Here is a 23,277-nt window from a genome sequence, read left to right on the forward strand (position 1 = left end):
AGCTCTTCACATTCCTCCAGCCAAGGCCTGAGTAGAAGACAAATTTTCCCTGATGGAGAATTTCAGTTCATATCAATGTAGTGTCTCTGTTGACATCTTCCTGAAGCTTCATGGTAGGCTATTAACCAGTCCTGAGATTTTTGTTGCATACAAAAAACTCCCAGCCACACTGCTAAAATTAATCGAGTGGAGATTTCCACACCATACAGTCACGGGACAGCTCCATGCTCCATGATGAGAAAGACAGAGAAGAAAAATAAGCCAAGCAAAACCACTATTTCTTTGATCCTTTATGATTGCCATGAGCTAGAAAAGCCATGCTCAACAAAGCTAAAATGTTTCAGGCCAGATTTCTTCTCCTGTTTCTCCTTCTCTGAAGCCGGTCAGTAGAAAGGTAAATGAGCCAACTGTCTTGTTTGTTCTCTCAATGAAGTGGTTTCCTAACAAACAGTGGGAAGGAGACATAATCTTCTCCCCTACACACATGAAACAATTATCTAATACTTGCAGCGGGCCTTGGTAGTTGGGAATAATAAAGATTAGACAGTTTCCAGTCTGCTCATTTCATGTATGTAGCTGGAGAGGTACATGGACTCTGAGTTCTAGACTTGTCTATTACTTGGGAGTGACCGTTCCCCAGACTCACAAACTGGAATAGGAGAAATGGAATAAACTTGAAATAAGTTTCCTATGACATTCTACACAGCCAACCACAGAGCCCATTTCCAAGCCTGACGCCTCCTGCAGTTTCTACTATTGGGTCCATTACTTTCCTCCCCACCAGCTTGGGGTTTGCCCTAGGTTCTTTTTTTTTCCCCTATTTTTACATCCTTTGGGAGTACAATAAAATAATTCATTTTAAAACTCTTTCTTAGATTCACTTGAAAACCCTAACAGCCAGAGGTCAAGAGAGATTCTTCAAGAATTTCTGGTTGAATTCTGGAAGCACATTCTGGAACTGACTTGATTTTACTTCACGGTTTGGGAAAATGAAAAGCCATTTGTGAGAGGAGCATATTGGCAGTATAAGTTGTTGGTGCTGATGAAGCCTGTGAGAAATACCCTTTTGCTGGTTGTGGGCACAGAGCATGACATAAACTTCCTGTACCCTGCACCCTACCTCAGCACCAAGGAAGTTGGGAAATCCTAGTTCTCCTATCAGGAGACCATTCAAAGTAAGCACAGAATGTTTACTGTTCTTCAAAAGGAGCTCACTTGGGAAAGCCAGGCTCTATTGGGGGGTGCAGAGGTCCCCTTGAGCCACTTGCAGCCCCAAGAAGAAGGGCTCAGCCCTCAGCAGCAGGAAACTGTCCCCAAATAGGAACAAACTAGAAACCACAGAAACCATGGCCCCTTTCTCAGGAAACCTCAAACACTGGTGTCTTGCGACCAACCCAGATGCCCCAATACCTGGCAGAAAAGTCCACAGCTTGTCCCAGGCACTCTGTCAAGCTCTACAGATTACATTTAAACTGTAGATGCAGTTTTGCTAGAGGATAAGAGCTTGGGCTCTGGGGACAGATTGTTTCGGTTCAAATCACCTTGAACCAGCTACCTAATTCCCTAAAGCCCTGGGATTTCTCATTGATAAACTGGGGATGGTCATAGTATTGACTCATAAGGATTAAACGAATTAACCCATGCTGCAGTTGATTCTGATGGCAGGTGCATAGTAAGAGCTCAGGAATGCTGGCTATTACTATTCCTCCCTTCTTATCTTTCATGCCTGTAAGAGGGGTTAATGGGCATGCATAAAGTTACAAACTCCAAATGTCGTGCATATTCCCTTATTACTTATTTTACCACCTGGAAAAGCTCAAACATCTTCTACTCTGCCCTTGAGATAAGGAGAATGCAACAGAGTCAGGCTCACAGGACTCCAAGTTGCACGACAGACTCTACCACAGTTGGAGAAGGACTCCGAAGGCACACCCCGTGTGACACACGCCATGTGGATTTCCAAACAGAGTTCAGAGTCAGCACACTCTGAGCTGATCTCGGTGGAGGTCAGCTTTGAAAGCTTATCGCATACACAATGTGCAAAATGGGGAAATGATGGGAGTTTTGAGGGGGCACGACTTGGTACTTGACCACCAAACAGCTGCTAAGAAACTGGTAGGGCAGGACCTCTGAGTTCCACATTTCTTCAGTTTCCCTACAGTTTTACAAAGGCAGAAGGAGGGTAATAATGGTGCTAGCAAATCATAAAGTCTCTAGGGTTTTCATGGTTCATCATTGAAATCCTACCTTTGGAGGCAGTGCTGTCTTCCTTGGTGTGGTGGTGGTGGTGGTGGTGTGTGTGTAAAGAGCCTTTTTAAAAAAGTGATCCAGTGATCCAGTATCTCGGCTCACGTTCAAAATTTTGTTCCCGTATAACAGAACGTGATAGAGCTATTTAAAAAACACTGTTTATAAAGGGTTTGCAGTAGCATTTTAATATAAGCCTCTTCCCTCATTAGCCGAATAAAAGAAGGATGCAAAACTGGAGAGAGTCTGACCTCAACTATGTAAAAAAAGAATTCAAAATGCTGACAGCAGTTGCCTCTACATGATGCAATTAGGGATCATTTTTTTCCTTGCCTTCCTCTTATACCTCCCCTCCCCCAACCCTGCAACTCTCTACGTGAGCTTACAGTTCTTTCAGAAGCAGGAAAAAAAAAAAAACATTATTTAAATAGTGTGAGGTTTAAAATGGTACCAAATTATATTAAAACTCCATGAGGTTTGCAGAGATTTAAAGAGTCAGGTTTTTACAGTGGTGGTGAAAACAGCAACTAGCTGCTGGTTGCCTGCCTCATAGCCAGCCAGGCACATACTACGGTGCCTGGCACATGTCAAAATGCCTTCGCCTCTTGATCACTGTGAAACTGATGAGTCAGGCTGTGTGTGATCCAAGCCCTCTCTTCTCCCCCTCCCACTATCTGCATCAGGCTGGGGTTTGTGTTTTACTGCTCATCGGTACCTCCAAGCTTGTGTCTCTCAGTGCGGATCTTCTCCAACAGTTCTGGAGACAAGTCTGGCAAGGGGGAGGTGAGGTGCTTTTGAATAAAGAGATCTGGGTATTATCCGTGCACAATCCTGTTGTTTGGGGGGCTTGGTTTTTTTGGGGGGTCTCCATGTCATTTCGAGGGCTACAGCCAAGAATCTTCACATGGATACAAGAGGGAGTGTTAAGGGAATTACCTGCTGTCCTAGAGAATGGGGCTGGGAGGGGGACAGCTGGCCTTCGCCCCTCACAACCTCTTGCTGCGGGAGGGAACTGGCCCGAGAGACCAAGAGATGAGGAGAGGTTAATCTTTAAGAAATAAACACAGGGTCAGGTCAGGGTTCCCTCAATGACAGGGTTGACTTCCTCTTTGTAAGGACCTTGGCAGTCCTGGGGACTGACTCCCTCCCAACATGCCTCCCACGTGCTGAGGGTCCCCAAGGGAGGCACCTGGAAGCTGGGACACAGGCTGCAAGGTCCCTGAAACTGGAGGGTCATATGAATCCAGCCTCTGACATTGTTCTAGGTTCAAATCCCTGCATCGCCCTTTTGTGAACTTGGCTAATCACTCAACAACACTAGGCCTCCATTCTTCTACCTGTAAAATGGGGCTGGTGAGAGTTCGGAATTAGCATACAGAAAACACTCTAGAAATGTTAAGTCACAAAACTAAAACAAAATTCTCATCTACCCTTGTTATTTGAACCCTAAAAATGAGACTAAAGATGGGGTCTTGAAGTGGTACCCCACACAGTCACCAGGAGGACAGTGACACTTAATCTCAACTGCCTCACCACTAACAGAGTGAAGCTGCAGCTTGGTCCCACCCCCTGGCTTCCAGCAAGACTGAAACTCGGACAGCTGCACACACGAATGGCTGAGCTGAACCCACAGGACAGGGAGGCCAAGCCATCCCATGGGGAACTATTTATAGGCTAGTGTTCCTTCACCTCCAATTCTCCATGTGACAGTCTGGTAGGCTCAGCTCAGGGAAACAGTGTTCTTGTCAAAACACTTGTCAAAAACATCCCGAATCTGAAGAGATAATTGGTAAGGAGACCCAGGCAGGGGGAACAGAGACTTCCTCCGCAGGGTTAATGGGCCTGCTTGGCCTGACCAGGTCAGTATGTCCATGGGCGTCCCTAGGTGGCCAGTGTGCAATGATTGGTGAGCATCTATCTACCTTTCCTTTCTCCAGGAAATGAAACTAGTGCAACAGGAAAGATGATCAATGTATATTTAAGAAGACTGTGTATACAAACAAATTCCCTCCCATATGTTACTGGGTTTCCTCCAAAGGAAACAGATTCAATCAAATGCCTACCCAGCACTCGGCACCGTGTCAGGCTGGGGGAATTCATGGCCCCATTTCCAGGAAGCTTGGAATCAAGTTGGCGGGACAGACGTGAACCACAGAGGCTAGGTATCAAGGCAAGACCTCAAAAATAAGTCAAAGGATGATGCCAGTGGGGAGTAGCTCAGGGGGCAGGAGGAACAAGATGCTTCCAGGGGCTTGGACAGTCTCAAAGAGAACGTGGGGTCTGAGCCAAACCCACAGGCCCCAATAAAACACAGAATAAAAGGAGGGGGGGCATCATTTCAGGCTGGGGGTAGGTATGATCAAAGTGTGCGCCTAGGGCAACTTAGTGGTATGTATGTGAGCTTAGCTGGGGGGAGGCCGTGGGTGCAAGGACAGAGTTACAGGCCATCAGATGAGGAAAAGGCTTTTCTGGCTTGCCTAATATAATCTCATTTTACAGCCGGAGAAATTTTACAGGCTAAGGGAGGCTAAATGATCCACCTAAAGGCACAGCTAGCTAAAGAGGGACAGCTTCTGGGAAAACAGACCTGCCAGTATTCAATTAAGAATCTGAGATGAGAGTCAACTGCGTGGCTGCCTGGAGGTCGGGCCGTGTCATCAGTTTAGGGTGACTGACGCTGCAGTCCCCAGCCATGGCTGTTACCAGAGGCTGCGGGAGACATGCAACTCAGGCTTGCTAATGACACCAACAAGAGAACCTCTGGATAATTTCAGATGAGTCCCTTGAGGGTTCAGATTTGACTTTCTCCTCTCCCCTTCTGCCCTTCCTCCCAGATGAATTTAAAAAAATAAGAATCTCAACTTGACCAGGGTTCCTCCATATGGTGGGGGAAAATAGTCCTTTGAGATGAAAGGTCAGCGGATTCTCGATGAATTTCAGATCTCTAACCTCTCCCTGGCACACACAGATACAAAGGGCAGAAAACAAACCCCCTCTGTGGGTAGTGAGTGGGCTGGAGGGCACACCTGGTTTTTTTTTTTTCTTCTTCTTCTTCTTCTTCTTCTCAAGCCTGTAATCGCTCATCTCTTTGAAGTTGTGAGAAATAAGGTGCTTTGCACATTTCCAGTGTAAAGGAGAGAGAACTAAAAGGTTAAGTGTCTCAGAAAGGTGAGTCAGGGATGGGGTAAGGCTTAGTCCCTGCATGCATCTCACCCAGCAGCTGTGAGTAAGGAAAGGGGCATGGTACAGCTCATTCCCAGGGAGCAGGCGGCTAGCGCCTCCTTACAAGCTGAGGGTGGTGACAGGAGAGGAGGTACGACATACAGAATTCTAAGATTTCCTCCAAGCCTTTCCGGGGCAGGGGTCTCTCTGGCATTAACAAAGTAATGTTAGGTACGGCCTTGTGTAGAAATCAGGAGCAGGGGGGAAAATTAAAAATGGACAGGCACTAAGCGAATCTTATTAAAACTAGACATCTGAAGACATGCAGAGAAAAACCAACCTTAAGTAACTGGCCATCTCCAGTCCCCAAGAACAAGACAGTCCTGTTCATCACCATGGTTCCATAAACAGATGTCAGGTCAGAGTGGATCAGTGTAGACGATGCAATTGGCTGGACCCGTTCAGGCTGATCCCCTTCTTTCTACACAGAAGTGAATAAATAAGGGGAGAAAAAGGACAGAGATCACTTTTTAACATCAGTACTTCTCTTTATGCTGATAAAAATGCCTCTCATGAACACTCAGGAAGTCTGCATTTGTGAACCCCTGATACACTCAACAGGACCCTTGGGGACAGCTTCACCGCCGGCTTCACCTGCCAGCCTTGCTTAACTGTGTATTCACATGTTCTGACTGCTAGCACTGAGCTAGCAACCCACTTCGCATACCTGACACAGCACCGCTTGATCTATGAAGCACACAGAGCTCTATGTTTGCTGCCAGGAGGGAAGCCATTTCTGAATTGGGATGGGGACAACGCTCTGTTTGCAGGACTCTGTGGTAGTTCATCTTAGTTAGGCACTGGCTTCTTGTGGCTGTAAACGTGAACGTTTCCCAAGATCCACCTCAGGCTATCGTACTGGGTAGCAGGATCCTAACCATAGGGCAGCAAGGAGAAGAGATTCTGAATAGACAAGAAAGAGCACTGCGAAGCCCAGAGATGTAATACATGGGGCAGAAAGCAGACAGAACTGTGGACAGGGGCAAAACATAGTGACCCAGCTAATGGGGAACCGAGAAGTACCAGACCCCGAGCCAGCGCTGCTTAAAGCGGAAGTGAAAAGCACAAACCCTCAACCAAAATGCATCTAAATTGTCTGAAGCTTTGAGCACATTGGAATCACATGATTGTTCCTGCTCATTAAATAAAGCTCCTCTTTAGACCCAGGGCCCAGAGAGTGTCAACCAAAACATCTTTTCCTTTTTGTTTAAAAGGAATGAAGGGCCCCACGGTGCTTCCTGCCTCCAACGACAGGAAGCTGAGTTTGCTACACAAATCTCTGGAAGATAGGGAGCTAAGAGGGAGCGGTTGCCGGCTGCTGCTACTGAACACAGTGTGATAGCATACTTTATCTGCCAGAGCCTGATTCCCAACCGTTCTATGGTTTTCAAAGACACATTTAAATTCCAGCCAATGAGAGAGCCAGCAAACTTCAGTGAACAGCCTAGTGACTCCTGAAATGGAACTGTTGGGGGAGCGGGGAGGTGGGTATGAAGAGTCCAAGACTTATTAACTTCATTATACAATTGCCAACAGTGTTTATGTCTTTCAATTTATGTCTTATTAAATATTCATTATTTTTAGAGCCACCAAGTTTCATTAACATCTAGACTAAATAGATTCATGGTCTAAATTGATTTCTGAAGGCTTTAAAGTGCCATCGATATTTCTTTGTTGATGCTCTGTGAGGAAAAGATAAGCTAGGATGACTTCCTCCAGAACCCCAGCACCTTTCAAGGAAGAAATGCCATAACCTAAGAGAGTGGCTCATTTGCATGAAACATTTTCTAGTGAACTCCCTTGAAGAAGACTTTCGGAATGCCCATTAGAGATTTATTTTGCCCGTGAAAAGACATTACATCTCATGCCTCCGGGGAGGATGAAGAGCTATCCTGTTAAAATTATAGCAAAGGGAAAGAGATCTCTGTGGGTCTGAGGACTGGAACAATAGACCACTGTTTAGATAAGGAAGCCTCGTGATTATGAGCAGAAGTTGGATGACCTTTAAATGAAAAAAAAAAAAAAAAAAAAAAAACTACCCCACATACACATTACACATCCTGACTTAAAATAAAACCAGGATTGTCCAAATGACGGAAGATCATTTATTGTGTTTATTATTTTTATTAAATATTTGAGCGTCACAGAAGAGGCTAAGTAGTCAGAGACTTGGGCATCATTTCTGAGCTTCTAGAATGTTCTCACACTACTATGCTTTGTAATAGCACACTACACTTCTCATCATTTCACAACACAAAGAGAGGAAAGGCTGTGGGTTTGTATTATTCACAAGTACCAAACGGGACCAGAGTCTTAGGTCTGGTATGCAGTAGGTACCAATTAGCTGTTCCTACCTGAGTTAGCCATGAACAATGATGTCACAGGAGGCTTGGTGAGATACCCTGTTTGCCAAAGACTGGCCTGGATCACACAGGCTGGCCAAAAGCTGAACAGGAACAAGGGAAAACTGTTTCCAAATGACATCTTTTGTGTTCTAGCATTCTCCTTTGACTTCTGACTTCTGATTTCTTCCCACTGGACGACCCTGGTGGCTCCTTTACTCTGCATGGGAGCGGGCTTTCTCGACGGTCTAATGGGGCCTATATGCCTAACTGGGAGACTAGTTCCGAAGGTGACGTTAGAAGTCAGCAGTTCTCAACCTGTGGGTCGCAATCCCTTTGGCGTTGAACAACCCTTTCATGGGGTCACTAAGACCATCAGAAAACACAGATATTTATTTATATTACAATTCATAATAGTAGCAAAATTCCAGTTACAAAGTATCAATGAAAATAAATGTTATGGTTGGGGGTCACCACAGCATGAGGTGGTCACTAAAGGGTCACAGCGTTAGGAAGGTTGAAAACCACTGTTTTTAAGTGGTCACATGAGTAAGATGACCTAACACACCGATATTCCTCACAAAGGACAGTGAACACAACACCTGTGTTGAGCCTGGGCCCTGTTACTCTCTAGCTAAGTAATTTCAAACCAATTGTTTCAGCCTCTATATCAGTGGTTTTCAACCTGTGGGCCATGCCCCTGCTGGGGTCCCATATCAGATTCTTACATTATGATTCATAACAGTAGCAAACTTAAAGTTATAAGGCAGCAGTGAGATAGTTTTATGGTTGGAGTCACCACAACATGAGGAACTGTATTAACAGATCACAGCATTAGGAAGGTTGAGCCCCACTACTCTGTATCATGGAAGGGTTGATAATAACATTTCTTCTCAACAGCTGTTATAAGGACTAAATGAGTGAGCATACAAACCTCAGGAGAGTTTGGGGAAGTGCCTGACCCACAGTAATGGTTCCTGGGGATAGATTTCCTCACTGATAAAACTCTTAGGGTGAGACCTTGCCTTTCTCTCACTTCTTCCCGGAGAATATAGTTGTATGATGTGTATCCTCTACATCATGCATTTAAAAAAAGGAGCACATTTTGCTTCCACCAAATTCAAGATGGAGATTGAAAACCAGCATGTCCCCTAGAGTTCTTGGGGACAGTTTTCACTAAGTTAACAGTAGCTGTCCTGAGTTAAGCATGGGATTTCCTGAAAATCACTGCTTAAGCAGTAAGAATTATAACTTGTTGGATGCGGCAGCGGACCAGCCAGGAGGCCCTTAGACAGAGTCAGAATTTGTGGCTAATTACGAGCCTGGAAGAAAATAGGAGTGCAGAGGCTTAGACCACCAGAAGGCTCTAGGGACCGGTGTGGCTGAATGGAAATGGATTCTTTTGTGCTGGAAACACACAGAAATGGACAGGTCCCTGTGAAAGGAGAAAGGAACCCTCAGAATGCCTTTCTTATGCTCATTTCAGCAAATGAAAACAAAAGAGAGAGGGGCCCCAGAGAAACCTTCTCACAAAAGCAAAGTTAACACTTTGGGAGCCAAGCAGAAAAAGGGGGACATTGTGCAGGCAGCCCCCTGTGTCCAAAATTATTCTTAATCTTTCCCCCTCTGGCCTATTTTCTATTTTGCCCTTCTCTCCCCTTAGGGCATAATCGCTAATGTTGCTCTCAGCCCATTCTGTCTATTTTATTATGTGTAATTTCTCTCTGAGTCCCTGCCTCTGCTTGTTCGTCTATGTGTAACAAGGTTAATGCCTTGTAATGATGCTTTTGCCACTTCTACCTTTCATGACAAAATCCAATCTCGATTTAGCTCTAAACCTTGTCTCCCTTTGGGCTTTCTTGGTTCCCTCAAAGTTGTCATTTTACTTCTCCTTCTTGCCATGCCTAGCCATAACCACACGCCTACAGTTTAGCCCTCACTGGGGTGGGGGTGGGGGGACTTCTCTCAGTGAGAGGAAAAGCGCCCTCGTCTCGAATGATGCTTAGGCTGAAAGAGAGAATTTGGAGCCAACATAGCAACACAGGACCAGGCCACTAGTGATGGAGATGGGACATGTGACAATGGACACGCGTCCATGTGTGCATGAATTCAGGCCAGGAGTACACTGGGAATAGTGAGCATATCCAATGGATTGCTTTGCTTAATGGCTACTTCAGAATATTTTTGTTGGCAGTCAATGTTACTGTTGGGGACCTTCTGGCACCTTGCTGCCCCCTGAATTTTGGCATCTGGTTTGACCGGCCTACTGCCCGGATACAATAGTGCATTCCTGGCTGACCTGGGCCTCTCGATAAGATCATCTTCCTGAAATACCTTAAATCCTCCTCTCCCTCAGGGCTTCCTAAGTAACACTTCTGAGGAACTTTCCAAACAACCATTATTAGCACATCTTGGTGGGCCATCCTGTGAGTTCTAGTCACTTAGTAACCCTGCCAAAGGCAATTACATTCCTTTCACCCTGCCTCTATAAAGGATATACTAAAAATAATAAAAGAGACTTTGATCAGAGATACTGTGTTGGTCTTTATTTCTCGTGCCCTTGTCCCCTTTTTCGTTCCCACTCCCCCATTCAGGATCTCCGGTGACAGACCTGCGGGAGGGGTCACGTTACAGTTGTGCTCTGCACACTGTGTGCCACATAAGTCAAGCGGGTCAGCAATCCTGGTTTCTAGGGAGGGAAAGGGATGGGGCAGCCTTAGCTTTGCCTCACCGTGTGACCAAAGACACCATGTGAGGTAGCAGATGAAGTTCTTGTGGTAAGACACACAGGAAATGTCCACAAAGCCTCCAGTGTTGGGGACCAAGAGAGAGAGTTGAGCCTTTTACTCAGACCCAGTGTTAAGAAGACTCCTAAATGTTGGTTTTTTTCCTTATAAGACGAAAGTGAATGCCAGCTGGTGCTTATTAATTTCTCAGGTGGTAAAATGCCCTCTTGGGCAGCTCATTTTGCATTCCACTCCCATGGGTTACCCTTGTTTTCAAACAGTGCCTCCATCATTTGCTATTTGTGACTCACCAGGGACCTACTTGCAGTTAGGAAACCTCTGCATTCCGTGTTCTGGTCCCTGCTCTACACCTTACAGTCTGCTCCATTTCGACGAGTGGCTTCATTCCTTCAGGTCACCACATTGTACAGTGGACACATCCCAACCCCACGCCCTGCCTTGTCCTATCGCTGCCATGAGATGAAAATGGCATCATGTGGGTGACGATGGTTAGAAAATCATCTTCATCAAGCTAAAGAAGTGGAAGAAAAAAGAAACCTTTCACTCAGGCTGGAGTGGAACTTTGGTAGCCACTCAGGCTGTCATTTCCCCCCAATTCTTCTGGAGTACACAGCACCGATTGGGTTCTGGCTAAGTTAATGGCAACGGTGGGGCAGTCCAAAGGGACAACTTGCATAGGGATTCAGGCTCACCAGGGAAGCCCAAGGTATGCATGAGGCTGGTGAAGCGGGAAGGGCGCTGAGGGCAGAGATGTGTGACTGCCTCTGGGTAGAGCTCACCTGCAGAAGACACTGCATTCCTGCTCGGCACCCCCCACCCTAATCCCAATTGCTGCTAAAGGCCTTTATCCTTCCTCCTTCCTGCTCCATGTTCCCTTTTCATCCCCATCTCAATCTCTTTCCTTCCCTCTGGCTATCTTCAGCCAGATGGTTTTGAAAAGACAACTTAAATCATTCACCAAAAGCTATGAATGGCAGGTACATGGAGACGACATCCTCCCAGCCTCTTAAAGTGGAAGACAGTCCACCAACGTCAGTCCACGAGGAAGCTAATGGTGTTTCGGGTGGGATAGTTTTCATTATAAGGCATGTCTTACTGGATACAGTACTGTTTAGTATCTTGGTCCCCTGTCCCCAAGATGCCAGAAGTGCTCATCCTACCTCCCCCAACCCCAACCCACCTACATGCGGACTAGTGCCAAGCATCTTCCCAGATCTCTCCAAATACACCAATTTCATTGGGTCATAAAAATTACAATCCAGGCATGGCTTCAGAGCCGCTGAAAAATGTCCAGACTTTCTTTCTTGCCACCTCTTCCTCGATACTTGATACTCGAACTCATCACAGTCAACAGTACCACCAGTCAATCCCAGATCTTCTGCTCCCATCATTGTCTCCATCCAAGCCAGGTTTCCCAACATCCTCAGGTCTATCCTCTTTATCTCTGTGCCATCTCTCTAGGCTAAGTTCCCAGCATCTCCCTCCTGATCCACTGGTCTCTCCATTAGAACCTCAACCTGTCTTCCATCAAGTAGTCAATGTTGTCTTTAAGACAAGGTAGACTGACCCTTGCTCAGCATTCTTTAATGTTGCGCATGGCACATGGAATTACACCCATATGATTCTCAGACCCCACTTGAGCCAGTCCCTTGACTACTGCAGACTCATCCCTGAGCACAGACCTTCAAGCTGCTTTTGTTCCTACAGCAGCTTTCTTTCAGAACTGTCTCATCATCTTTCTACCTCAGGATCTCTCCACATGCTATTTCTTTGCTTCAGTCCCTTGTAGACAGTTTGAATCTTTCAGGTTTTAAGTTAATTTTTCACCTACACAGGAACTTGTCTCACCTTATTCCCACCCTGGTTATTACTCTGAATCATAGCATTCATTTCCTTCAGAACACCTAGAACTGTTTTTTAAGTTGTACGTATTGTCTATCTCCCAGCAGACTCTCAGCTCTACCACGGTTTGTCTTACTCTACAGTTTGAAAGCAGCCTCCGCCTCAGCATCCTGCTCATAGTAGTTTGTCGATAAGTGTTTATTGAATGAATAAATAAACACATAGATCAATGTTTGAACAGATTTGATCAATATCTCATCAGGCAACTATGGAACATTGCTAAGTAGGCTTAATCATTACAGAGTTCTTCAACTGAGCCAGGTTCTGTCCCTTGTAAACAGTGGCTCTTTGTTCGGTGTTGGGGGACCAACAGTAAGTTCCTATTCCTCACATTCTGCTGCCAGATATCTCGGCCTTTCTCTAAATCTCATGTCCACAGCTCATCAATAACTCATAAGAGACAGCTTCTGGATCCAACACCTTCTTAATTTATAGAGCCTACTGGTGGAGTATATTGCTATTTAAGAAGTATCTCCAAAGCTAGTTGTGGTGGTACACACCTACATTCCCAGTATACAGGAGGCTAAGGCAGATGGATCATGGATTTGAGGCAAGTCTGGGTTAAACTTCAAGTTTTAGCTAGCTTAGGCTGAGACACGGTGCTTCAAAACAACAACACACAAACAGCAACAAAAACAAAACAAAATAAAATAAAATAATGTGTCTCTAAGAATGGAAGGAAATATTTGACATATGGTCTGAACAAAATAAAGAACAAGGTTGTCCCTTTCCATAATTAGAATAACTTAATTCAGGACTAAGGAGATGGCTCAATGGGTAAAACCACTTTCCACTAGGCCTGATGACATGAGTTCAAACCCCAGGATCCACACATGGAAGAAGAGAACTGATTTCTAAAGGTAATCCTCTGACTATCCTCCATGGAATGCTCATGTATAAACACAATCAATAAATAAAATGTGATATAAAAATAAGGAATTGGGTATCAAAGAGGTTGCAAGAGGGTATTTAAATTTTTTGTGAGCATAGCTAATTATTTCAACTCTGAAAGTCACTAATGAAGCATGGAGTAGAAAGAACAAGAGATTTCAAGTAGAAACTATGAGGTTCACATTCAAGTTCTATTACTTATGAGTTGTGGGACTTTTGACAGTCATTTCCTCTCTCTGAGTTTTCTTCATCTATCCTTCTACCCATCACCCATACACCCACCCACCCATCCATCTGCTTACCTATCTATTTATTCATCCATCCACCCATCTATCCATCCATCCATCCATCTCCATCCATCCATCCACCCACCCATCCATCCATCCATCCATCCATCCATCCACTCACACTTTCATTCATCCAACCATCCACTGCTTCCAATCATCCATCCATCCACTCATACTTCCATTCATCCATCTACTTGCTGTTGGCTAAATGTCTGACCTATAAAACACATATAGGAGTAAGCTCAGAGGCAAAACGAGTCAATCAAATGAGCTTTTAAACAAAATGAGACACTTGACATTTCACGTTACAGTTTCTCAGACTTGAATGGAAGTTCCATTCATATCCTGAGTCTGGGAACAGAATTTGGGGAATCCATGAAACAGGATGGGAGGCAGGCACATCTTTATTTTAGCAAGCTCTAACTGAAACAGCACTTCCTTTAATTTTGGATTCAGTCCATAGTAGTATTAAATGAAACCATGCCTTTGTCACCAAAAGAAATCAGATATTTTCATATCATCTCATAGCGGCTGCAGATATCGTAAAATATCATTTAGACTCATCTCTACTTTGAGATTATGGTAGTTACTGCTGCTAGATCTTGCTGCTGAATGTGTTAAGATATATTACTACACAAAGATATGTTTGTATAGCGATATAATTGGTTTATTTGGCAGCCCAAATTATTTGATGCGTTAAAAATAGGCTCTGGAGCTATGGGTTTCACCAGAGGCCCACAGTACGAGACTGCCGAATGGTTAAGAAAAGAAATATCATAGAGTATGGGAGCCTCACACAAGGTGACACCTGTGGTTACCAGCAGCTTCAGGCTTCCCCCATCCTGTTGCCTCAAAGAAGCACGGGTCAGTACTTGGAATCCAATTCTTAAATGGGGTCACAGTGGAAGAGAGAAGCCTTCAGGGGAGGCCAATGAGCAATGATGAAGAACAGCTGCTGAGTTAGGTAACAGGCCTCTTCAGCTAGGTTGGGGGTAGAGAGGCCCTGACAAGGAATTCTGCCTTAGTGAGCAGGAGGTCCCCAGAAACACCTTTCCCTTTAGACTGTCTGACTTTTACTATTCCTACAAACCCAGCCCCAGACCATCCTGCAAGCCTTTATCTCAGTCCCCTATCATCACTGTCTTTTCCACAAGATGAAGAGAGCCTACTTTGCTGTTATATCATCGTTTACTGAGAGCTCAGTCACTCTGTGTTAGTATCACAGGAAACAGATGAACTAGTCAGGTCACTCCTCTTGCTGTGGTTTGAATGTGTCCTCCGAAAGTCCATGCATCAGAAGCGAAACTCTCACATTCACATGTGACTACATGTACTTGAAGGTGGGGTCCTTCAGAGGGTCATTAAGATTAGGTGGTGTTAGGGCTGGAGAGATGGCAGAACTAGGCTCAATTCCTAACACTCACATGGCAGCTCACAACAGTCTGTAATTACAGTTCCAGGGGATCTGATGCCCTCTCCTGCCCTCCACAGACACTGCACACACTCACATATACACACACGCGCACATGCGCACAGTAACACAGATGTGTGCACAGACAAAGCACCCATACCCATAAATGAAAATATGTCTTTTCTACAAAAGGATGGCATTAGTGACTTTCTACAAAGAAGCTGGCATCTGAGCTGCACTCCCTTTTCTCACTGCCTCCTGCCCTTTGTGTTAAGATGTGGCAAGAAGGCCCTTGCTAAATGCTAGGACCATGTGGATAGACTTCTCCGCCTCTAGTATTGAGCTAAATAAACTTCTGTTCTCTATGACTGGGTCTAGGTATTTTATTACAGCAAAAGAAAGCAGATTAAAATACCACTCGGGGTACACAGGGTCCAAACAGGGCTGTGTGGGCCAAACCGAGCCTGACCCATTCAGAGTTCGGGGAAGCAGGATCCACTTCCTAAAATTTATTACAACACCTCTTTCACCATTCTTTCTGGATGTCCCAAAGGCACCCAAAAACCATCAGTAATTAGAGTCATCTTCTAATGGGCTGCCAGCACTTCCCAATACCATTCCTTAATAAGCTGTCTCATTCCCTCCTTTATTTTTACACTCGTGGCCAGAACTCAGTTCAGGTCCTCATTATCCCTCCACTGGCTTATGAGAGTAAATAAGAATCCATTTGCAGCCTCTGTTTCCACCCTGGACTGGGAGCAACACCACTTCTGTCCCCGAAATACCGCAAGAGCCTCTTGCCGGCTTCCTTCTTCCTCAGGACCATCCGTTCCCCACAGGCCAGCCATTACTTAGGAATTCAAATCCAATCATTTCGCTCCCCTTCAAAAGCTCTCCCAGGCTTTGTGACTAAAATCTAATCTCTTCCCACAGCCTAGGGGGTCCTGTCGGACGGACGGACGGGCTGCAACTTCCTTCTACAGCCTACTCACAAGCCCCTCACTTCCTCCCACCCTCCACCACACTCACTGTTTGCTCTCTTCATACTGACCAAGTCATCCTCCCATGAGCCCTTGCACTGGCTCTCGGGTCCGTTAGCAAAACCCAGACCCAGCTATGGCTGGGAGAGCTCTCAAGCAATCTTGTTTGTTTTGGGGAGAACTTTCCCTAACACCTCCCCCCCCCACACACACACACCAGCTGTTTCACCCCCCTGCATAACAACCTGTCACAGTTCCCTCAGCTACAAATCAGAAGTGACCATACTCTTCACTTTGTCAAGTTATGGTAAGGATTAAAGGGGCTAGCATTGGGTAAGGGTGTGGGACAGTGCTGTATGGCGGCTGCTTAAGTTTTAGCTACCATAGCTATCATTTTAATGTAAAAATACCTATTTGCTACATGTTTATTATCGTCCCTATTTACTACCGACAGGAGTACTTTCACACACGGCTGGCTCCCGAACATAAATTCAGGAAATAACTGATCTGAACCAATGGTTGTCCTTGTAATCAGATGCCTTACTTTATCTTGGGTCATCTTTCTAGGACACAGTGGGGTTGGGTCTGCTTCTATACCTCTTGCTGCTCCCTAAATCCTCAGTCCTGGTCTTCCCACCAAGCTCAGCAGAAATTCCTGAGATGACGAAGGGATTCATGGTGTGTGTGTGTGTGTGTGTGTGTGTGTGGAGTGGAGTGGCGCAAGCTGTGGGATTTGGGGACTTTGCAGCCTGGCTCACCTAGCACCCCTGAACTTGGCAAGGCTCTCTCCTGGAACAGCAGGTCAAAGAGGACCCGCTGTTCTTTTGAGCATATGGGGCTTCTGGGCAAGTGCTTATTTTAAAAGGCAAGGTTTGGAGAGTCTGAAAGTGACCATCCAGTTAGATCTACCCACCTTTGCCTGTCTCATTAAGCCCTTCGCCATCTGGCCCTGCACACTCATTTCTGGACACTCCCCAGCCAGGGTAATTGGCTTGTGGCTCAGAGACTCCATCGACAGCCACTTGCGCACAGGCTGGAGGCCCTCCAGAACTCCCTTCTCTGCCGCCTTCACTAAGCTTCAAGACACCATTCAAGCGTCCCGTCCCTGCTCTGGCTCCTCCTGTGTAAGGATGACACCCATCCTTCGGGTTCCCAAGTCTCTGTCACAGCTCTCGTAGAGTGACGAGCAAGCTACTTGGAGGAGGCTTGCTTTCCTCCCTCTCCTTCCAGGAGAGCGGCATTTGGGAAGCTAACACATCTGGCCTGTACACTAAATGGCCCGTGAACTAGGAATAGTTCTTACATTTTTAAACGATATGAAAATTTTCTGGGGTGGGGGGCTGGATAATTCATGACAAGTAAAAATGAGAAGGAAATCAGGTTTTGGTGTCTATAAAATCCATAGGGTCTTAGTTCTATGGGTTCGTTTATTTACTGCCCCTGGCTTCATTCACAGAACAACATAAAGTCAGTAGCTAAGTTTAAGAGATTAATTATAATTAAGAGATTAAGAGTAGTTTGCATAGACTGAAATATTGACAATCTGCTCTCCACAAAAAAGTTTGATGAACTCTGTGGAACCCCATGGCTGTTGGGCCAACAATGGTGCCAAGTTCCCCAACAACTAACTTCTCTAAGGAAAATACTACAAGCAATAACTGAGCAGAGGAACTAACACAAACCCCAGCTACTGTAGAAATACTCAGACCTGAACATGACCCTGCCAAACCCCTCCCCTCAGAGCGCAGATCCTGCAGAAGAGGAGGCAGAAAGAGTGCAAGAGCCAGAGGGGTCAGAGGACATCAGGGGAACCAGGCCTTCAAATCAACAAGACTGACGCAACCATGAACTCAGAGAAGGCGGCAGCACCCACGGGTGCCTGTACGGGTCTGCACCAGATGGGGTCTTAGAGCTGAAAGGAGAAGTGGACATGTGCCTCCATCCTTAGCCTAGAAGTTATCTCCAACTGACAACCACTTGCGAATGGAAATTTAGTTTCCTCCAAGGGAGCCTCACTGGGGAAACAAACCATTCCTAAGGGTAGGCTGTGTGCCCAACAGGAAATGGTCAACAGAAAATGAACTCAACAGCATCATTGAAGATTCCTTGCCTCGTTATATTATGCCAGGACTTTTTTTTTTTTTAGTCTTATTTTTAAAATATTTACCTTACAGGCACTTTACTTATATGTTACAGCTTCCCCGTTAGTGTTTTTACGGGATTCCTGTGTGTGAGAATGGGGTGGAGGGGTGTCTCTGTATCTATGTCTCTTGTGCCTCTTTAGGGGCCTTTTTTTCCTCTGTTTGCGTTAGCCCTATTCCAGTGTATTCATTCTTGTTTTATCTTGTTATATTTTACTTTATTTTATTATTATCTCTTAGACATCTGTTTTCAAATGAGAGACAGAAATGAGGTAGACCTGAGTGGGTGGGGAGAAGAGGAAGAACTCGGAGGAGTAGAGAGAGGGAGAAGAATCTGTAATCCTCATATATTATGCAAGAGGGAAAGTTATTTTCCAATAAAAGGTGGGAAATCAACTACAGAAACTGGAATATCTACAAATTAGTATTTCACCAAGAGGTAATATTACAACTAAGAAAAATTGTGAGTGAGTATATCAAATCACACATCTACCTACCTATGGCTGCTGTTCCCCTGGTAAATAAGCTAGACCCATGATTCCAACCCACTGTCCTCATGGTGGCTTTGAGGCTTCTCAGTTTTAATCCACCTACACATGTTCAAGGAAGGAACAGTCATCAGGAAACCTTGAGGGAAATCAGATGACATCATGGGTTACAGTCAAGGGTTGGTCAGTTTGGCTCCTCCGTCGTTCTCTGAGGGAACCCAACCTCAGGATCTGCTGGGTGCCACCATGTGTTTGAGTTCCTTCTGCCTGGATCAAATGTTAGCACCCATTCTGAGAGAAGCAAATACCACATCAAACAAGCGTTCATGATCTACCACGAAAAGGTGAGTTGGGCCTAGCTCCATCCTTTTCCTGGTGATCTGTATTAAATGCTCTAGAGAACCATTGACAGCTAGTAGCCAAATCAAAAGCTATTAAGACGTAGTCTAGGTCAGGCAGAGGCAGAGAAGGGCACATGTTTGAGGAAGCAGACATGGCTCCTTGGGAACAGAATGGTGTTAGATAGTCAAGCTGTTATGTTAACTATGGAAACTTAGAATGAGCAGAGAAAGCTCCCTCAGGTTGCCTTCAGCTCACAACCACCTGTCAACCCTAAACCACAGGGAGTCATCCTCTCTTTCTTACTGATCACAATAATGGTGATAGTTAGCATGTACACAGCGTTACCTACACTTTACCATCTCAGGCACTCAGACAAGAACCCTGTGACACAAACAGGATCCCGAAGTACAAGACACAGAAAGGCTGAGACCGTTTGCACATCTGCTATGTGGCAGCTTCGGTCCTCTGACCTGACTCTAGGGACTAGCACGCAACCCTTATATAGCACTCACTCTGCTGCTCTAATTCCAAGATTATCATGTGCCTCCTGATGTTCCTGTCCATGAAATCCCTGGTTCCCTTACTTGAATTTATGCATGTACAGCTTTGCACCCAACTGTGCCTAACTAGGATAGCTCTCAGGATTGACACTGCACAGAAGAAAGCATATCTGATGTGTAGAATTAACTCTAGAACAGAAGATTCTAGAAATTCTCCTACATCCTAGGATTAAAATGCAAATAAACTGTTGCCACGCAATATGAAAAATCTAGTTATAAGTTACAGAGCTACAGGTTTTTTGAGATTCTGAATACAGCCCTAAGAACGGCAAGGCTTTAAAAATGTGTCTAGGTAATAATGCCTTTGAGCAAATGGGAAAGAATAGGAGTAACAGGATTAGGTGGTTACTTTTCATGGCATTTTTATGGCAAAATGCAAGAGTGGAAAAGAGGACAACTCCCTCTCCCAGGAACCACAGCTAGAACACAATGAAATTCACTTTCTTTTCCCGAAGCATGAATTCAAATCATGTCAAGTCCTGTTGAAAACACAGGATGCAGGCTGGAGAGATGGCGTAATGGTTAAGAGCACTGCCTGCTCTTCTAAAGGACCCGGGCTAGATTCCCACACAGCAGCTAACAAGTATCTGCTAACTTCAGTCACAGGGACTGACATCCTTTTACAGCCTACAAGGCTACTATATGCATATGGCGCACAGATACACAGCCAGTCAAAACACCTTACAAATAAAATAAAATAAGTGGAAAAAAAAAGACCAATTACAACAACAAAAACACCAAACCAACCAGAATTGCCTGCTGTTTTGTGTGACAAGACTTTTCCTGGAGAAATGTGGCACGCATGTCTACTTGCCTCACATAGCCAGTCCATGACAGATCAAAGTACAGATGCCACCAAACTCTAATTTGCTTAATCAGGAACTTTATTGGGGTTTCTTACAGGATCAGAAATGACTCAAAGACAGCTGCATCACCAAAGTCCACCCCAGCAAGGGTGACAGCTCACAAAGTTAGGAACCTGAAGCACACTGCACAGTCTGTAGGTTAGATAACAGGTTGAGAGTGTCCTTTCTAGGTCCCTCATTTGCTCTAAACCTCATCCAGACAGCTGGTTTCTGCTCTTTCAGGCAGCTGGTCTGGTCTCAGTCTTCCTTGCAGCTCAGTTTGTCTGAAAGTCTTGCAGCTTAGCTTCCAATCTGATAGGGAAGGACCTAGTGAATCTGCTCAGCCTCAGGGACTTCCTAAAGCTATTTTGAATTGTTTACCTTCCTGATTAAGGAGCTTCCCAGCAGGATGGTATGTAGTCAACCTTGTAGGAAACTTATACAAAACTAGCCCAACCCCTCTCCCACCTCCAGAGCGATTTAGTAAGTCTGGTATTGGGTCCAAAAAAAGTACCTTTCTAGCAAATTCCCAGGTGATGTTGCCACTAATGGCTCACACACCACACTTTAAAAATCACTGACCTACAGCATACAGTCCTTCCTTCTACAGTGTCAGTGTTGTCAGACCAACCGCAGAAATACCAATTGTGCAGGTTACGCTGGTCAAAGACACCTCTCAGCCCTCAACGTAAGCAGTCTGGCTATTGCTGTGAACAAGAGAATCTGAGAGGAGCCAGAAGAGTAAATAGAATGCCATCTAACCCTAGACTTGAAGAGAAGGAATCCTTGACACACCAACTGTTAAGAAAAGGACAAAGGTTAAGGGACTGTATGGTGACGGGAACCAGGAAAGTACTGCTGCTAAATACAGAATGCATTTATTTCATTTCCAACATGATCCTCCAAGATCCTTTACTTGTTTATTCAATAGACACTTCTTAATCTCTAACTACACAGCAGACACTGCACTAGGTGCTGGGGCTTTAACAGAGAACACTGGTGAAGGTTATTTACAGGCCCAAATGCCAGGAACAATATTAACAAGAAATTAATGGCTGAGAAACCACACCTGGCATCAGACAACGCTTCAGGTGGTGACAGATGTAAACTCAGGAACTCTGTCCACAACCAAGGATTCTCCAAGCCACCATACAGAAACAGCTGGTCTTATCATAGCAACTTGCCTCATGTAGGATAGGATGAACACCAGAACCCAGCATCTATGGGACTGACTGGCCACAGCAGTGGTTAACAACCCAAGTCCTAGACCCAGAGCACATAAGTTTTCAATCCTTTCCTATTTGCAATTGAGGGACCTAACCAAAGCTCTCCAGGCTTCAATTTTCTCATCTATAATCATCATAATAACTGAAGTCCTTGCTTCATACGGTGACTGAGAATCAACAGAAAATAAGGCATGTAAATTGCTTTTGCACAAACCCTGCCATGATAACTACTCAGTAGATAGTAGCTATGATTGCTTTTTCCTGCTTTCTAAGTGGGTTCTGTCATTACACTTGTCCTTTTTGAATCCACCCTTGCATGTCAGATGTGTGTACGAAGGTAAAATTCACCATGTAGTGTACGGATGACAAAAAGGCTAGACAGAATCACAACAGAAACTGGAAGGGCAATAAACATGACAGGAAGGCTGTATTTTGAAGTCAGCAGGTCACGCTGCCAAGTAGAGTTGGGATATCGCTTCTACACACAGCAGCAACATGTGTCTTGGCTGTTGGGGGGAGACTATGTAATCCTTTTGTGGTTGCATATCTGCACAACAGCTGCATTGAATTGGGCTTTACAATTATGTGAGTATGGAAAGGGGGAGGGGGCATATCTACCTACAACAGGTAGAAAGAGCAAGAAGAATCAGTCCTATGAGCCAAACTATGAGAAAATACAATACCCTCCCCGAGGGCTAGCAGTGAGGGCTAGCAGTGCGTTTAATTCACAGGCAACCCCAGGACCCAACTATGGCAGCCAAGCGAATCTACAATCATCCGCCTTCACAGGCCCAAACATAAACACTTTACACATTTGTGTGCCAAAAAGTAGTGGGCATTCAGATAGAGAGAGAGGAAGTTAAATTAACTTCATAAATTAATGCACATAATTAAAAACATTCACTGCTATATTAATCCAAACACAGGTAAACTGTAGAACATAATGAAGGAAGCAAACCATGTGATATTTTAAAGCACAACACAAGACTGGAGGCAAATATTGTCTTCAAAAGGAACCCTCTACTCTCAAAGCCACATCCTACGGCTGTGGTTCTCCATCTCCCTAACACCTCGGCCCTTTAATCCCGCATGGTGTGCTGACTCCCCCACCATAAAATTATTTTTGTTGCTACCTTATAACTGTAATTTGGCTACTATTATAAATAGTAATGTAAATATCTCATGTGCAGGATATCTGATACATGGCCCCTGCAAAAGAATCCTTCAATACCCCCAGAGGTCATGAACACAGGTTGAGAATCACTCTTCCAAGGGAAATTATTTGCTGCCTTTTTAATTAGGTAACTTTCAGGAGAAAGTTCCAGAAGTACCAGGATGGCAAAAAGAAGACAGAAGTAGACACTGGATGGACAGGGTTTAAGGTGCCAGGCTTTCGGTATTTTGTTACTGATGACAGCTTCTTCATCAGGAAAATGGAATGTTTTTCACAGAACCAACCTCCCAGCCTTACTGACAGACTCACAGAAGCATCATTTGGTGCTGGGTATTAGTTAGGGTTTCTATGGCTGTGACGAAACAGAGCAAAGGGTTTGTTTTACTTACACTTTGACCTCACAGTTCATCATTAAAGAAAGTCAGGAAGGAAACTGGTCGAAGTAGCTGATGCAGAGGCCATGGCAGAGTGC

The 23,277-nt window shown here is 44.9% G+C and overlaps 1 protein-coding gene across 1 annotated transcript in view; it reads right to left on the bottom strand.

The window, feature by feature from the left end:
• Positions 1 to 23,277, bottom strand: part of Plxnc1 (plexin C1) — a 149,798-nt gene that overhangs the window by 122,279 nt on the left and 4,242 nt on the right. Inside the window, exon 2 of the mRNA XM_055627954.1 lies at positions 5,750 to 5,890. Coding sequence (XP_055483929.1) covers positions 5,750 to 5,890 — 141 coding nt within the window. The remainder of the gene's footprint in view (positions 1 to 5,749; positions 5,891 to 23,277) is intronic.

This window comes from Psammomys obesus, unplaced genomic scaffold (genome assembly GCF_907164565.1).
Source record: "Psammomys obesus unplaced genomic scaffold, mPsaObe1.curated_primary_1811, whole genome shotgun sequence".
Taxonomy (NCBI): Eukaryota; Metazoa; Chordata; class Mammalia; order Rodentia; family Muridae; genus Psammomys; species Psammomys obesus.